Source organism: Meles meles, chromosome 18 (genome assembly GCF_922984935.1).
Source record: "Meles meles chromosome 18, mMelMel3.1 paternal haplotype, whole genome shotgun sequence".
Classification (NCBI taxonomy): domain Eukaryota; kingdom Metazoa; phylum Chordata; class Mammalia; order Carnivora; family Mustelidae; genus Meles; species Meles meles.
The window spans coordinates 46,760,422-46,778,569 of NC_060083.1; the positions used below are offsets into that span (position 1 = coordinate 46,760,422).

The following is an 18,148-nucleotide window of genomic DNA, read 5'->3' on the forward strand; positions in this document are numbered from 1 at the left end:
CTCCCATATTCTTGTCCCACATCCCTTAGGATTCCAGCAGGGACCAAACTCTGAATGAATGAAAGCAGAAACTTTGCCCCAACTCATTCACCATTGCATTTCTAGTGCCCAGAACAGTGCATGGCTCACAGTGGTGCTCAAAATATACCTGCTGAATGAACAGATGAGTAAAATAAGAAGGCTCAGGACAGGTATCTCCCCTCTAGACTGTAAGAAGTTGGAGTATACAACTTTTCAGTGGGAGGGCCCCTGGGGAATTCCTTCCATCATACCAAGCTGCCAACGGGCTGTGAACCCTGTAGATATATCACACCTTATTGAAGGTAGAAGGGAATTCAATTTTCAAAGAAGCGAGACTATAAATGGCAAGCAAAGACAATGGGTCCTCTTTGGGGTGCCTTACAATTGCTGCAAAATGGCCAATCCTTTGGAGCCTGGTCACCAGAACAAAGAGGGGATGTGCACCCCAAAAGCCCAGGGGATCATAAATACTAACAGTGGGGTCTCAAGAAGGTCTAGCTACTCAGATAACTTGGCTCTTTGAGTTTATGGGTCATCAAAATGGTCAAAAGTCAATGACTCAGTACCTGCAAAAAGAGGCAGCAATTCAACAGCCTCTGAATCCACCTAGTTCTTCAGCCTCCCCAGGACCCACTCACCTACACTCTTCACAACATGTAACATCACCTCTGGTACTGTTTCCCTGTGTTCAGTATTGGGACTAATCTGCAATCAGCTCTGGCTGGTGGGGAGCACTACGTGAGGGTCCCTTCTAAGTGCCAGGACAACACTTATGGACATGGTTCTGTGACCAGAGCCAACCCCACACAGTGGAAGCCTCTGAGTTTCTACAGATTACTGTCCAAAAGGAAGTGGTAAGTCTCCACTGTCCCAGGCTGAATGAGTAGCCATCCCTCACCTTCCACGTATTCGGATGATACCTACCATTCCAGCAGCCAACACAAGTAATGTAATATGAATGCTAAAAACAATCCTTGAGGACGACAGGTACAGGGGACCAGACATCCAGGGAAAACCCTTGAACCACAGGAGGTGGATCTCCCCTCCTCCGCACTTACTTCTTATTTACCATCAGAGGCCCTGCACCCATGGAGCTGCTCAGCAACTGCCCAGCTCTGAGGAAGCACCCTGATTTGGCTGCTGAGGGGAAGCAGGTGGGGTTGGCAGGGGACTGCTCTAAGTTCTCAGATCAAATGGGAACCACCTCAAGGGAAGAATGGGTGCAGAATTGGGGTGAAGAAATGGGGACAAGGAGACCTTATTTTAATAACACTGGGTAGGGGTGGCAACTGGGGAGGCAAGAGTTGGGCGCAGTTTAGCAAAGACTTAGGGATGAGGGGTCCTCAGGATGGCTGGAGGTGAGAAGAAAGGATGCGGTGGGCTCTGAAGTAAGGGGTTGAGTCTGTGAGGACATGATAATACATATAAGACTTAGTATAGGGCTGAGGTCAGAGTTATTAAGAAGAGCGGGTGAGCTCAACAGAGCGTCTGCTTTGGTGGTAGGTATTAAATGAGGGGGGTGTAGGTGGGGTGTTACGGCTGAGTAGAATTTGGGGGGCTGAGCACGGAGACTGGGATAAGAAAGTTGAGCCAGAAAAGGGGGAAACCAGAATGGTGGGGATCAGAGGAGGTTAGCGTGGAACACTGCGGCTGTCAAAGGGGTGGAGGGGTGAGGGAAGCGGAGGGATGTGGCTGCGCTGGGGGATGGAACGGGGCTACCGTGGGGGTCAAGAGTGTGGCCGCATTTACGCAACACCAGTGGTGAGCGAGTGGGGGTAAGGCCTGGACTCGGTCCCGGGCGGGGGAAGATGGAGGGGACGGGTCAGCAGTGGCTGTGCGGGCTGAAGGCTCGGGTCCGAATGGGGTGGGGTGCGGGGCTCAGACCGGGAAGGGAAAGGGCTCTGAAGCAGGGCAGTCTCAAGGCAACAAGACGTTTGGGATCCCGGACAGAGCTGGTGGCCCACCGCCCGTTCGCGTCTCGGCCCCGGCGCCCCTTCTCGCCCTCCTCGCCCCGGACCGCTAACTCACCAGAGGGAGCGGGGAGGGGGCGAGGAGCACTCCTGGCCGCAGCAGCCTCTCAGCCTCCGACCCGACGAGGCGGCCTCTCCGCCACTGACAACAGGAAACGACTCTCGCGGCGCCTGACGCAATCACGTCGCTTCGACGCCCGACCCCGCCCCTAGCCCACAGAGCCAATCGTAGGGCTGAGGGAGCCGTGGGGGCGGGGCCAGCGCTCCAGCAAGCTCAAATTGCCAAACCTCCGACAGGTGAGCGATCTGGGCGGCACGCAACTCTACGACCCCCAGGTGCGTGCGAAGAGGTGGGGACATTAGGCGTTGTCACCAGCGTCGGGCGGAACGTGTCCTCCTGTCCGCGTCAAGCAGTGTCTGTGTCAGCCTAGATCCTGGCTTCTGGGTTCCTGACCTCGCCTGGCCACAGCACCGTCTGTGTAACTTTGCGACTGTCTCTTGGCCTCCCGTGGGAAGGCTCCCACTTGTAAAATCGGACCAATAGCCTACCCTAGTTTTGCCTCCCTGAGGGCATCAGCGCGGGTGGTGCTTCCCGCCTGGCGGCTCTGGAGAAAAGCAAACGTGTTTTGATCACACCTTTTACCAAGGGAGCCTTTAGGTCCCCAGGGCTTTCTCCTGTAACCTGCCTATCAGCCCTAAGGCGTGAAGTTCAAGGGTCCGGATATTCTCATCTAGCCAGGTAGTTCTTTGTTTGCTTTCCTTGATAGAGTTGACATTTCTCTTTCAGAGGGACTCAGAACAAAAGGTCAAAAGTATTGGGGGGGGGGGATGTCTTTTGCTTCCGGTACTTCACACCTGCAGGCTTTGGTCAAATGGGAGCTTAGAGCCCGAGTGTGGGGTGAGTTCCCCGGGTGGAGAGGTACTACCGCAGTTCCAGGGGAACTTAGGGAGTATCTACAGGGCTGGTCTAGGAACAGCACAGTTCTTGGAAGCAAGCTCCACTGATCTGGGTCAGGGACTCCATTGGCCTTCCTGGGAAGGTCAGGGTCCCAGTGCCTGTTTCTATTTATAAAACCAGCTGTTGGAGATATGGCACTTGAGTGTGTGGGGGCTGCCCCTTCAGTAATTCTCTTTCCAGGAGTGAGAACCACCTCTTCCTGGTTTTAGGCTAGATGAGTCTGAGTGCATTAGGTATGGTTAATCATCAAGGAGGAAGTTAGAGATAAGGACATAGAAGCAAAGTATTCTCTTGGTGTTAAACAAGGTGGAAAGTAAAGGATTTACTAGGGAAATCCCGTTTCCTAGGCAAAAGGATAGTGTTTCTTGTTAAAATAGCACAGCAAGAGCATCAGTGTCTTGACACAAGCATGCCCTCCCCCAAATGGAGCCGGCAACATTCCTCAGTTCTTCCAATGAATTTTTGCACAGCCACTATCTGAAAAAGCTGTGGGAACCCCCACATAGTAATCTCTTGTCTGCCTTTTCAGGAACCCCCATCTCCTGGTCTTTTACTTCCCAGGCCTCTTGGCCCCTCTGCAAAGTCAAGGGCTTGTCTTCCTCTCTTCATCTTGCTCTGGTGCACACTGCCACCATTCATGGGCCGTGAATCCACCACGTAGTCTCCAGCCAGGAAAAAAAAAAAAAAACCCTCACATTACCATTTCATGAGCAGTAATAAAGGCACATACAACATGCCATGGTGCTAGAGAAGAGGGCTTGAGGGTTATCCTGGACGAGGCAACTTGTATCTGAGCCTGCCAGGGGGCTAGAGGAAAGAGCATTGCAGGTGAAGAGATTGGCAGAGAAATGGCTGGTGGGTGGGAATGCAGGCTGAGTTCAGGGGAGGGTGCCGCAGGGAGGTGGAGAGGAAGCTAGGAGGTAAGAACAGAGGAAGGGGAGGCGGTTGGGGGTTGGGTCAGGTCAGGAGGGGAGTTACAGATTGGGTGAGGGGGAAAGGGAGGAGGCACTGACCCAGCTGGAGGCCACTGTAGGAAGGGCTGAAACATTCGAAAAGGTAGTTCACACACCACTGGTCTGTCTGCACAGACATTGTCAAGCACAATGCAGAGTTACGCAGAAAGTCAGGCGGAGAACTGTGAGGCATCTGAATTCCCTGGGGCAGGCCCAACGTGTAGATTTCTGAACCGCTCTCCTACCCTGGAGTCACTCTGGGATGGGGTCCAAGAACTTAAGCTTGACCACCTCTCCTGTGCCCTGCCCTCAGTATGGATCCGAAGCATAAGAAAATATAAGAATCTGTCTTAATTTAGGAGCTGAAGGATAAGGGATTAACATTTGTGCAAATGCTGCTTCTTCTTTTTTTTCTGTAGTTGGTTTTTTTTTAATTTCTTTTCAGCGTAACAGTATTCATTGTTTTTGCACCACACCCAGTGCTCCATGCAATACGTGCCCTCCCTATTACCCACCACGTGGCTCCCCAACCTCCCACCCCCTGCCCCTTCAAAACCCTCAGGTTGTTTTTCAGAGTCCATAGTCTCTCATGGTTCATCTCCCCTTCCAATTTCCCTCAACTCCCTTCTCTTCTCCATCTCCCCATGTCCTCCATGTTATTTGTTATGCTCCACAAATAAGTGAAACCATTTGATACTTGACTCTGCTTGACTTATTTCGCTCAGCATAATCTCTTCCAGTCCCGTCCATGTTGCTACAAAAGTTGGGTATTCATCCCTTCTGATGGAGGCATAATACTCCATCGTGTATATGGACCACATCTTCCTTATCTATTCGTCCGTTGTAGGGCATCTTGGTTCTTTCCACAGTTTGGCGACCGTGGCCATTGCTGCTATAAACATTGGGGTACAGATGGCTCTTCTTTTCACTACATCTGTATCTTTGGGGTATACCCAGTAGTGCAATTGCAGGGTCATAGGGCAGCTCTATTTTAAATTTCTTGAGGAATCTCCACACTGTTCTCCAAAGTGGCTGCACCAACTTGCATTCCCACCAACAGTGTAAGAGGGTTCCCCTTTCTCCACATCCTCTCCAACACACATTGTTTCCTGTCTTGCTAATTTTGGCCATTCTAACTGGTGTAAGGTGATATCTCAATGTGGTTTTCATTTGAATCTACGTGATGGCTAGTGATGATGAGCATTTTTTCATGTGTCTGATAGCCATTTGTCTGTCTTCATTGGAGAAGTGTCGTTCATATCTTCTGCCCATTTTTTGATATGATTATGTTTTGTGTGTGTTGAGTTTGAGGAGTTCTTTATAGATCCTGGATATCAAACTCTCTCTCTTCGCAGATGACATGATTCTTTATATGGAAAACCCCAAAGACTCCACCCCCAAACTACTAGAACTCATACAACAATTCAGTAACGTGCAAATGCTTCTATTGTTTGCCAGGTGGGAACTCTGATTTGTCCTCATCAACCACCAAAAACAGGCTTAAGAGAAGCTGAGTAACTTGGCCACACAACTAATGAATGAATGGTAGAGGAAGGACTGTCAGCCAGCTCTAACTCTAGTTGGAGGGCCGGCATAGGTCAGTGGCAGAGCAAGTGGGGTTTGGAGCCAGAAATGCTTCGGTTTGAACATCAGCACCTACTGTTCCCTTGGCCTTCCCTACGGTACGCGGGGCCCGAGACAACCCAGCAAGTGTGGGGCTAAGACCACTGCCACCGTCAGTGGTTTTCACAGGCCTCTTGAGGTAGTACTGAAGATAGAAACTTCTCAGTTCAACTGATGATTAGAAAAGAGAAGTAAGTCAGAACACCCTGAGGCCCCTTAGCTTCAGGCAGAGGGGTCAGGGTGTGTGCCTTCAGGTAAGTTCCCCCAGACTATCTGAGCCTGCAAGTTCTCTCATCTGTAAATTGGGGGAAATAGCAATTGATGTGAGGATTAAATAAGATAACATACTTAGGATGGTTTCTGGCCTGCAGTAAGCATTTGAAGATGACTAGCTGTAGGGCACCTGGGTTGGTTAAACGTCTGCCTTCAGTTCAGGTCTGTCCTGGGGTCCAGCCTACAATGGGCTCCCTGCTCAGCAGGGAGTCTGCTTGCCCTTCTCCCTCTGCCCCTCCCCCAGCTCATGCTCTCTTGCTCCTCTCTCTCAAAGGGATGAACAAATTCTTTGTTTTCCTTCTTTTCACAAAAATTTATTTATTCATTCATTTATTTAAAAGATTTTATTTGAGAGAGAGTGAGCGTGAGCAGGGGGAGGGGGCAAGGGAGAGGGAGAAGCAGACTCCCCGCTGAACAGGGAGCAGATTCAGGGCTCAATCCTAGGACCCTGAGATTATGACCTGAGCCAAAGGGCAGACACGTAACCCACTATGCCACCCAGGAGTCCCTGGATGAATAAAGTGTTTAAAGGAAAAGAAAAAGATGACTGGCTATATTATTGTTTTAGCTAATTCTAACCTTCCCAATCCAATCAGATCTCTGCTTTTAATCGCTCTCTGAGCACTGGAGAGACTTTCTTTTTTTCTTATTTTTTCAGAGCCCTTCTTGTTTGAACCCCAGATGTATCCTTACTTGGCAGCTGACTGAAGTCATCAAACTAGTACTAATGCAATCATTTCTCTCAAAACTGGAATTGCTAATGTTCTCCTGGGTTCTGTTGTAGGAAGCTGGTTCTCCCCACTCTTTTAAAAAATGGATTTAAAGGGTTTTTAATTACTGATTTGTCAATTACACTTCAATAAAGCTGGACAAAAATAAAGCTTTGACAAAATAATGAACTTTTTTTAAAACCCCAAATGTCATTATACACAGTTTACAGTTCAAATAGTATGAAATGAAATGATGAGGGAACATAATGACCCACAGAAGTTTCTTGCCTCCCCTCCATGCCCACCCTTCTGAGCCAGCTCACTGGGACGGGTTATTTCTGGCTGAATCTTCTGGTGCTTATCTCCGCCTGTCCTGCGCTTCTAGCTCTTGATTTACCCATTTTAGTTACTGTCAGCAGACTTCCTAGTACCACAGACAAGTAGTTCTTTAACAACCCAGTCCATTCTTGGGGTTTCGTTATGTCACTCTTTCCCGGTAACTGATAGTGTTAACAGAACTGTGACTATGTAAATATTGTTCGCGTCGCCCTCTGTCTGGGTTCTGCCCTCCCCTGCGTTCCAGCTCTCTCCTCGACCTGTCCCACAGCTTTCACCCTGGAATCTTCCCTCGCTGCTTCCTGGGTTGGCCTTCTCCTGGTTCCCTTCTCTTCTTTGCTTTCTTTACTCTCTCTCTGCTGGAGCACATCTGCAGTTAAGAATCCCCATCGAATATTAAAAAACAGAAGACTCTTTGGACCTGCTCATGATAGTAGTTATACCTTTAGGATCTACTAATTGGGGAAAAAAATACTTAAGGACCCCAAATTACCATGGACTCCTGCTCCTAATTTGTGAATTTGTGTTTTACTGACATTCGCATCTGTGGGTGTTCCTTAAATCTAGCTTCAGCCTCTGATCTCCATTATCACCTCCTTATCTCGCAGTAAGACAACCTCCCTCTCAACTTTCAACTCAGTCTCTGTGCTTTAACTGGAGTTAAGTACTGGTTTAAGGCCTGACCTCACATGTGCACATGACCATGGCTGGCCAATCAGAGTCTCCTCTTTCCAGATACAGCGTCCAAGCTTTAAGGATGGGTTTTCCTCTACATTAGGGTCCCTCAAAGCCTGAAACCAGAGGAAAGCACAATTGAGGGATAGATGGGGAGAGGATGACGCTGTTTGAGCCCTAGATGAAGCCAGCACTTAGGCTTCCCGGGTATATGAGCTGATCCATTGTATGACATTTTTGGTTCAAGCGTGTCTTAGTTGGATTTCTTTCACTTGGAGCATAAAGAACAGCAAGTGATATGTCTTTATGAACTTGGTCAAGTTACACAAGCCGTATTTATATTCATGTATGCTGACCAACAGCTCACAACAACACTAGGTTCCCTATCCGTCTACTTTTATCAGCCCGAGCCCGAGATAGTTTTGACATTGAATAGTACCATTTAGGGACTGGAGGAAGCAACTTATCATGAGTCACTGCCCTAAAATATACTTTCCACCCACATGCCCCGTCCCTGGAATTCAGTGGCGATGGTGGTATTCTCTGGGGTTCATCCTGGCTCTCTTCAAATGGTTCTCCTTTGGAGTGTAAATTCTGTGGGGAAAGGCAGCAATTAAGGGGGAGCATCTGGGGCCAGTTCTGCTTTTGCCCTGAGAGCTGGCAAAAGAGATGATGAGAGGGGCAAGATGCCCTGTGCAGCCCTGAGATGGCAAATCTCGCTGTTCTTCAAATTGTCCAAAGTCCATGCAGATTCCCTGTCCGAAGTCCACGCAGATGCCTTTAGACAGTCTCCCTCTTGGGATGTTTCAGGCAATGAGAATCTTTCTAGTTTCAAAAGGACTCCAGAGAAAGAAATTTCACTACCTTTTTTTTTTTTTAAGATTTATTTATTTGGGTGGAGGAGGGGCAGAGGGAGAGAGAATCTTGAAGCAGACCCCCCCACTGAGTGTGGAGCTCCCCACAGGCTGATCCCAGGACCTCGAGATCATGACCCGAGCAGAAACCAAGAGCTGGTCTCTCAACCAGCTGAGCTACCCAGGCGCCCCTCACTACGCTGTTTTGATGTTTAACTTGTAGAAGCCCTTTCTTCTAGAGGTTCCTTTGGGAGGCAGTGGATACGGGATTCAGTGTAGACAGATTTATGTAAAAATCCCAGCTCCCAGTGACACAGTCTCTTTGCAGCTTCTGCGGCAAACTCACAGCTCTATATGTTGACCTGTAGGAGGTCAGTTTATTTCGTAAGGAAATCACATGTGGAGAATGAAGAAGTGGTCTAAAACTCACCCAGTTAGATCCCTGAGTCATCACTGCGGGCAGAGTCTGGTACTAGGCATTGGGGAGAGGAAGGAGATGTGATTCTTGCCTTGTCAGGTTTCCTGCCCTAATAGAGAACTGCGGTGGGGCCTTCACATTGATGGACTACCTTTCCCTCTGCTCCCTTTACGGAGGACACCTAGAGGAACCCGGGCCTCGGTACATAACCTCTAAACCAGGACTCGGTCCCATCCGGGGATAGATAGGATTATTGGCCCTCCCTGCATCCACACTCTTGCTGTGTCTCCCTGTGGACAGTGTGTGCTTTCCTGTCCCCTGCCTCGGGGCTGGGCCATGTGACTTGCGTTGGCCCGCGAGATGGGCAGAAATGAAAGTGTGATTGTTCTGTGTCTGGGCTTGAAGAGGTCTGATGAAGTTTCTGTTTGGCCTTTTATTATGCTTTCTTCTGGTAGTCTCTCTAGCCTGGGCCCCAGAACCAACACAGGTGGCAAAGAGCTAGCCCTGCGGATCTGCAGACCAGCAGTGAGAGGCGGCGCTGGCCCAGCTGGCAGAACATTCCAGTACAGCTGTCCTGGCCATCCTGCAAGAACTGGTGTTCCAGTCCACTGAGTTTGAGGATGGTTTCTCAGTTAGCATTGTGGTGGCGAGGGATACCCAGTACTCGTACTTACTCCTTCATTAGGCTACAGGTTCAGCCGCAGTAGAGACCCAGCACAGCCGTGTGGTAGATAAAAAGCAGCTTATTGCTCTCTGGTGTAATCATCTGGTTTACATCTGGGCTAGTTTGGTGAGTCACGTGTCAGGGAGCCAGGCTCCTCCTGTTTGGTGGCTCCACCGTTCTGGGGTGTCGCCCACATCCATGTGAAGTCTTCATGCTGTTTGTAGGTTGAAGTCTTAATTTCCTTTGGCCCTGGAAGCTGGAACCGTCCACGCTGTGGTGCCAGACCCCTCTCCAGCGCTACCCTGGAATGCAGAAACCCTCACCTTGAAGCACCGTTCCGCTTCTGCTTCAGGCCTCTAGGACTTCTCTTCTTGAAGGAGGGTGCTCCCTACCTCCACCCCCAGGGGTACTCCACCGCCATCCCCCAGGTCTCAGCAACATCTCACCCCCACTAGGACTCGGGTGCCAGAGCTGGTTGTGCCTGGTGCGCCCCAGGACCAAGAGGCCCTGACTTCCGTGGGGGCAGCCGCCAGCCAGTGTGACCAACTGAGACTCTAACGGTAAGAACCTGACGGAGCCTTCTGGTCATCTTCAGTCTGCCCTGCCCTGCCCTCCCCCTCCAGCCCTCAAATCCCTGCTGACCTGCAGCCCGCCAGCTCCCCGGCTCTCTTTGCCCTACTTCAGTAGTTTGGTGAGCATAAGAAGGCTTGTAAGAGTGGCCCCTCTGTCTCTGAGATGGGCTTAGGAGGGGTGGGGCATGTGGGTCTTGAGGGCGACAGATTCTCTCTCTCTAAATCCTAGCCAGCCTCCTCCAAGCCCTCATCTTCATTCACCGGCTTGGCCTGTGAAGACGTGAACAAACACGAACATAGTTTTGAGCAGCTTGTGGCCACATCCCTAGTAGAACCCTAGCTTCCCTTAAAGTGCTGGAAGCCCACGAACCACGTTTCACAGATTCCCTTGACAGCAGAGTTCTGCCGGTACAGCGTACCTGTGTGAAATCTGGGAGGTGACAAGGAGCTGGAAGCCATTCTGTCCTCGTCTGCAGGGGCAGATGAGCAGGCTGCACGCGGGACTCCATGCTCCCTGCTAGTCACCTGGCTGGGGACTTTGGGGTGCTGCTGTGACCTCAGCAGTCTTTTGAGGGGGCAGCAGCAGCTTTGGATCTATAGAAAGCGGCTGGTAAAGTCGTGGGGAAGCTAGCGATGCGATCCCCCAGTCCCCGACGTTCACCAGCGCCAGCCCTCACAGTGATGAGCACCAGTTACGCGTATGGGCATTGATCATGACCTGAGCTGAAACCGAGAGTTGACCGTTTAACCGACCGAACCACCCAGGCATTGCGGGAGTGAGGAATTCTTGCCTTTTCCAAAGATTGCACCGCGTTATCCCCTGGAATCATGCAGCTGTGATCGGTGCTGGTGAGGAAGGTGGTGGTAGGTCTGGTGCTGGGCTGCGCTGGAGAGAGCCAAGCAGCGCACGTCTGACCTTCAGTGGGGTCAGGAGACGTGAGGGCCGTACGTGCGAATGGGTAAATGGCCCCACCACTATGTTTTCTGAAATCAAGGCCTGAGGAGGGCAGTCTTGGGTCATTACTGCTCTCACACGTTCTTCTTTACCCTAGTCCTCAGCCCCTCCCTGCCAGCTACCCAAGGGTTGGGATTTTTTTTTTTTAAGAAAACAAACTAAAAAAACCCCAATGTGAATTCTGTACTCGCTTCAAAGGGTAAAGAACCCTCTACTTGCCAAGACAAGGCACGCATTTTGTGCACGAGATTGCGCACTTGGGAAGGAAGTTAGGGTTTAGACCTGCCGTGGAGCTAGGCTCAGTGATTCAAATATTCTGGCAATGCCAAAGCCCTTATGAGAGGTGCCAGAAATAGATGATCTTCTCTGTGCAAGAGGTCAAGTGTGTTGTGAATTACTGATACTTGGTGAGCCAGGGAAGAGAGCACCAGAATAAACTGCTCATTGATTTAATTATCTACACCCCCTGAAGATACGTTTTCCGGTTTCCAGAGACTGATTTGATCAGGGAAATGAGGGAGAGACACCCCTACTCATCCTCTTTTGCCTGAACTGCTCCTCAGGAAGGACACTGGCGCCCACGAGGGTTTCTAGCTTCAGTCCTGCTCCTCGTGCCCGTGGCCCCTGTTCTCTCAATAATACGTTTAACTGGTTCCATTTTAATTCCTTACCACGTGGCTAGAATTGGTTATGAACTTATACATTTTAATATGAGGAAAATAAGTATTTTACAAGCAATGCTGAGAAGCCAATATCAGAAAATAAACTCTGTAGGCGGCCTGAGGCAGGATGGGCTCACTCGGTGACGGTCTCTGCGGCGGTCTCGCTCTCGTCACCCAGCTCTTCAGCAGTCGAATCTGTGGCCTGAGTCTTCTCTGCTGGGGCTTCACTTTTCTCTCTGCAAAAAGGAGAAGAATGCCAAAGGCTTTTACTCTGCAAAGGAACAGTTCAACTTTTCATAGTTTCCTCATTTGAAATAAGAGTCGTAAATCAGGTACCCTGGCTCCTTGTTGAAAATCTCATCCTCATCAGAAGAATCCTTGTCATGTAACTTCTGTGCCATGTTTTTCTTGCGTGTGGCATTGAGAGGTCTGTACATGTCCCGAAGCCAAAGTGGCCGCCTTCTCCAGAAAAAGCCCTCCTAGAAAACAGAAAGGATGATGTTAATTCTGCATTTCCCGTGCTCTCTGCAGCCACGGGGCTTTATCCTGCTCAGATTTACCTGATTCTCATTTTCGGGTGAGCATCTCTTCCGCAGCAGAGACCGAAAGAAGCCCCTTGGAGGAAATACATGCACAATTAGTGACTCATGCTGTTTTCTGTAACTCTCACAATGTGTATCTGGTCTTATTAGGACACCTCCGTCCAGAATCACAGGAAGCAAAATCACCACAGATCTGGGATCTTGACAAGAATCCCAAGCATATTGGGCTTCCAGAATTTTCCCACATCTATCCATAACGGCCCCACAATGTCTCTGGGAGATCTTTGCATGTGGCTCAGCATGGAGTGCAGGCAGGATTTTCATCCCGCTTACCTAGGACCTTGGCCAAGTGCCCTCATGCAGTGAACAAACTGGGCAACTGCACGGAAGAAGCACCTTACTCTCTCCAGAAGCATTTTACAGTGGTCCCCAATGCACTCAGTCTCGTGGGCATCATTTGCTGGGGAGGGGGAAGGAGAGGTGCTTCTATTTTCCTAGTTGCTTTATCCTGCAAGTTGAATCGCACCAAGAAAATGCCCGAGTCCAACCAGCAAAGTTATCTAGCTCACTGCCTTTCTGTAGGCTGTCACTGATGAGTGAGTCGTGAAATGAGCTTAAAGGTCACAACCAGCAGTAAAACACAAAATATTCTTTTTGAATACAAACAGTATAGAAAAAATGAGAGCGTATGGTAAGTTTGTCGTATAAACTGCTCACGTCTCTACGGTATGTGTGTACTGAGTTGTGACATAAAATGTAGCTCGCAGCCCAAGGGCAGTGTAATCAGAGAGGGAGTGCCCAACTGGAAAGGAACTATCTTCTGACACTCACTAGCAGTATGACCACGGGGCAACTTACCTTCCCCTGCTTCTTCTCCATTTCCTTATTATAAAAGGAAGAGACAAACTACTATCTACGGCCTCTCCCAGTTATAATTCTATGGGGTCTGTACAAAGGGAGTGGTGAGTGGGGGCTTGAAAACCAGGAGGAGGAGGAGGAGGAAGAGGGAAGTTTCTTGCCACTTTACAGGAAGGAGTCATATATTCTGCCTTCCATCAGCCTTGAAGACTAGCCCTCTTTGCCTAAGACTTGGTGGCCCTCTCTACCCTTTCCCCAGAGCTTCTGAGAAGGCCTGATGCTCACTACCAGCAGGAACCAGCACTTCCCCATACCACCCTCTTTCTTTAAAAGACTGGTGACCGGCAGATGCTCTGTGCCAGTCTTCTTCTAACTCAGGTTTGGCTGGGGTGCTAGTTTTGGTGGATCCAGGAAAAGCATTAGGCCAAATAAGTGTTCTTTCTGCCTTTGGTGGTGTCCTGGGAGTAAAACAAGGGGACCGAAACAGAGAGGATTTCTAAAATCTAGTTCTAAAATTCTACTTTAACAATTGCCAGACTAATATTTACCTTGAGTTTCCTTCTTTACCTTCCTCTGCTGCTGTTCTATGAGAATAAATCTGTTTTGGAAGAAAACATGATCACAGTTACCCATCTCGATGACCACTGCATCCAAATCTTTTTCATTCCTTTGTATTTTAGGTCTTATCTAGCCAATGAGATGATAACTTTTTTAAGGACAGGAATTCGGTTTGTTTAATAGTCCTCTGCTCTTCCACAATACCTAACCTGGGATCTTGTGTGCAGCTGGCAATACATTTTACTGGAGGTTTTAGATGACATTCAACAGATAATTCCTAATAAAAATTCTTGGAAGAAGGAAAAGAAAAGTATCTACCAGAAACCTAAGCAGCAGCATTGTTTTAAAGTCAAGGGCAAGAGTGGGATGACCATTATTCTGGCTACTATTCATCATTGTTGAGGAGGTCCTAATCAATGCAGTAGGAAAATGAAGTATTAGGAAGAAACAAAACATATTTGCCTATGAAATTATGAACAACCTGAAAGGCCCAAGAGAATCAACTAAAATTTTACTTAAGTATGAGAAGTCAATAAGATAGCTAGGTACAAAATGGAGAGCTCAACATGCAAACCACAATAGTGTTCCTGCATTCCATAAATAGCTAATCAATGAATGGAGGAATGATCCCATTTACAATATCAATAAAAGCCATAAGGTACCTAGGAGTAAACTTATAGCAAAGAATGGGTAAGACCTATGAGATGAAAATATTAACTCTTCTGAAGGACATTAAGAAGAAATGAATACATGATGGGAGATACCATGTTCCTAGAATACTGCAAAGATGTCAGGTCTCCTCAAATTAACCTGTAAATTCAAAGCAATCCTATTCAAATCCCAAGATAGTTTTGTTTTTTTTTTTAAACAAAAACTGGTCGGATGACATTTGGTGGAGAAAATATGCAAGCCTAGCTACAAAATGAGAGAAAAAGAAGATCAAAGAGCAGGAGCTTACCCTACCAGACATCAAAATATGTTATTATAAAGCAACTGGAATTAAGTACATAGTGTGATACTGGTACAGGGAAAGAAACTGGATTGATTGAGTCTAGATAAAAAATAATATTTTAGATCAGTGAAGAAAGAATGAATTGATCAATAAAAGATTTTAAAGTAACTTGATCTTTATGTAGGGGGTGAAAAAAGTTAGATCTCTTACCTCAACCATACCAAAAACCAAAACAGATTCTATACATATTAAAAAATATAAATAAAAACAAATGTTATAGGGGCACCTGGGTGGCTCAGTGGGTTAAAGCCTCTGCCTTCGGCTCAGGTCATGATCCCAGGGTCCTGGGATTGAGCCCCACATTGGGCTCTCTGCTCAGCAGAGAGCCTGCTTCCTCCTCTCTCTCTGCCTGCCTCTCTGCCTACTTGTGATCTCTGTCTGTCAAATAAATAATAAATAAAATCTTTTTAAAAATTCTAAAAAAACCCCAAACAAATGTTGTAAGAGTATAGAAGAAAACAGTATAGAGGCAACAAAGGCCTCGTTAACAAGACCCACATCCCAGAAGGCATGAGGAGAGGGCTGGCAGATAGGGTCCTTGCCCATTATTCTTCAAGTCCTTGCCCCCTTCACCTCTGGATAGTTGGTCTTCCCTTTTGATTTATAAAAATATATTAATCCTTTTATTGGCTTTCACAGAATTTCAGTGTTTCAAATATTTGTCAGTGTTTTCATCTTTAAGGAGACAGAACAGTGGAACCGGAGCACAGGCTTTGCAGTCAGGCAACACAGGGTTCTGCCTTGGGTTTTGCCACTGGGGCCTTAAGCTGATTCCCTTTTAGGTATCAAAGAAGGATGGTAACATCATCCTCACAGGGTTGTGGGGATCAAATCGGGTGTGGAAAATTCTTCGTATGCTTGGCATAAATCAGTGCCAAGTTTGCAAATGGTGTCACAGACAAGATGATCAAATCTATCAAAGGTTTCTGCCCATGGTGTCAGATCATAAAGCTCTTTCCCACCACAAGATGATAAAAATACTGCTTCTGTTTTTTGGGTTCTTTTCTTTTTTTTACATTTACTGAAATATGTTTAAGGTGAGAAATGAGGCTCTGCTATTATTTTCCTCCTAAATAATCAAGCAGTTGTTCTATTACCATTTACTTATTTTCTTCCACTGATTTGAATACTAAAAGGTAACATTTCAAAAGTCCTAGGAACACATGGATCTGTCTATTGCTGGATTCTGTAAGCTACTTCAAATAAATATTAGGCTTCCTTATTGCTCATTGTGAAGTCGACATAATGCCTCATCTCTCTTCCTTTGAACGTCATTATTGTCTACTACAGGAAAAGCACTGCATGGTCTCTGTCCTCAAAAAGCTCATCATCAAAATAAGGAGAGGAAATAATGCAACCACATAAATACAAACGAAAGGCTAAACTACATAGAAATTAAAAACAGCAATAGGAATTTACAGAACTTCCCTGAAGGCCAAAGACCACAGGCCACCTGAAGATGCAGAGGGTACTATCTGGACAATGGCCAGTGATTTATCTTCCCAGAGACCTTGGTAAGCCGACCCCATGCCAGTTCCAAGACTCCTGGGCTCAGCAGTCAGACTCTGTCCTCAACAAAAGCAAACTCACTTCTTCCTATAGAGGCAATCTCACTTTATCAGTGCCCCAGGATGGATCAAAATCAGAATGCCAGGTAATCACTTGACAATGGGAAATATATCTGTTCCGCAGATAGGGCATCTGTGTCTACATGGTTGGGAACTAGCTCCCGGGGACACTGGCCTCCATGGCGCACTGAAACAATTAGAAGGCTACTTGGTGAGAAGAGAATTAGAAGGAAAGTAACCAGCTGAATCCAGTGTTTGACAGAAAGGACTGAAATAGCCAGATCCATCCATCTCCCCCACAGGCACAGCCTCACTAGTGGGCTTAATTCTCATATGCTGCTTGAGGGGACATCTCTACTCTTGGGGAAGCCTAGGATGGGCACCGTCCATGGTGGGCTCTTCCTCACCATTTCTATGTTTTTACTACTGACCAACCTTCCTGCAGACAGACATGTTTCCCTTTAGCAGTTCATATATCCAGTCCATTTTTACTTAAGTCCAATAAACCAGGAGGCCACTTGATGCTTACATAGCTCTGCTCTGCTCCATGTGTTGACGTTAGTGTTTCTCTCTCGGGGAGCTGCCTTTTAAAGAGTTGTTTACCTTATTTTTGTTTTCAGGGGAGAGGAATGCATCAATATGGACCCTGAGAACTGGTGACAAATCTCACAGAAGGACTAGGACCAGGAGGGCTGGAGAATTCAGGGAAGGCTTTTTGGAGAATGATGAACTTGCATTGGCTTTTGAGAGACTCATGGTACTTCCACAGGCAGATCAAATTAAGGGAATTTCAGATGGGCAAAGGCAGGAATGGGCATGGGGTGACTAGGGTGCGGTGAGGGGTGGCTTTGGCTGGAACGGAGGCCTGCTGGGACAGTAGAGAAGGTAAACAAGGTAAATGAGGTTGGATTGGTGGGATAAGTGAAGACTGTCAAGTTGTTAAATCATTCTTTTAAAAATGTTAGCACCTGCCTGTTGGGAAAAGGAAGAAGTCATTAAAAGACTGAAGGAAAGGTAAACAAGCAAGCTCCAGCAATAGACTAGAAACCTGACGTGCTTCCGGGTAGCCTGCTGCAGGATTTGGGCTGCAGTGTCTGAACTGAACCTATTCACACAACACCTTACACAGTGGAGGAGAAAGCTGCTAAGTAAATCTAATTAATCAACAAGATGACACTTTTATCTGTAAGCCGTGTCCATTCTTCCAGGATGGCTGATGGTTCCCGAAGGGCGCAGAGAATTTCTCTGTCATCATTTCAGCCAAGGAAAGAAATCAGTGGCTGTCTGAGACTCACGGGTGAGTGCATCTAATCGACATAATTTTGAGTTGAAGAAATGTTACTATCATGTCAACTCTGGCCTTCTTAAACTTAATGTCTCAGACAGTCTAATGGCTTGTTGCCTTGGTTACAATCCACAGATCTCCCAGCAGTGGGGGGTTCTTTTAAAATTCCCTGGAATATATTTGACAGTAAAGGAACAAAGCAGATTTCAGTCCTCCAGACTGAAAAGGAATATCAAGTAGTAGGAGGTGGGAAAGTGGCTTTGATTTTCAATTTGTGGGTTCTGAATCTATTATAAAGATAGAAGATATTCTGGAAATTCGAATTAATGGTTGTCCTTACCTCAATGAGACAGAAAACTATAATCAAAATCATCACTACTACAGTCACAGATATTGCCAAGATGAGTTTGTTGTTATAGCCATAACCTGGAACTTCTTTTGTGAGCTAAAAAAAAATAAAGAACATTTTTTTTTTTTTTTTTTAGAAAACAAAGAGACAGGATGAAAGCTAACTATTCTTCAGCTACTCTAAAACCCCATTCTTTCGGATGAGTGGTTTACAGATTCTTAAGGAAATACCAAATCTAAGGTGTTACGTAATCTTATCATCAGCATTTTCTTCAAAAATTTATCTTGTACATTAGGTCCCCTTCTCATATACCCTGGGGATAGTGGCACTAT

General features: G+C 47.2%; 2 protein-coding genes across 4 annotated transcripts in view; both read right to left on the reverse strand.

Moving 5' to 3' along the window:
* PLEKHM1 (pleckstrin homology and RUN domain containing M1) overlaps nucleotides 1–2,151 on the reverse strand; it is a 48,172-nt gene extending 46,021 nt beyond the window's left edge. For all 3 annotated transcript variants that reach the window (XM_045984144.1, XM_045984145.1, XM_045984146.1), the window contains exon 1: nucleotides 2,050–2,151. The gene's annotated coding sequence lies outside the window, so the exon portion shown is untranslated. The remainder of the gene's footprint in view (nucleotides 1–2,049) is intronic.
* A 9,626-nt stretch (nucleotides 2,152–11,777) lies between these two features.
* LOC123930066 (leucine-rich repeat-containing protein 37A2-like) overlaps nucleotides 11,778–18,148 on the reverse strand; it is a 44,589-nt gene continuing 38,218 nt past the window's right edge. Inside the window, exons 10-14 of the mRNA XM_045986275.1 lie at nucleotides 17,808–17,912; nucleotides 13,593–13,642; nucleotides 12,205–12,259; nucleotides 11,981–12,123; nucleotides 11,778–11,880 (exon numbers count right to left, since the gene is read on the reverse strand). Of these exons, the coding sequence (XP_045842231.1) occupies nucleotides 11,778–11,880; nucleotides 11,981–12,123; nucleotides 12,205–12,259; nucleotides 13,593–13,642; nucleotides 17,808–17,912 (456 nt within the window). The remainder of the gene's footprint in view (nucleotides 11,881–11,980; nucleotides 12,124–12,204; nucleotides 12,260–13,592; nucleotides 13,643–17,807; nucleotides 17,913–18,148) is intronic.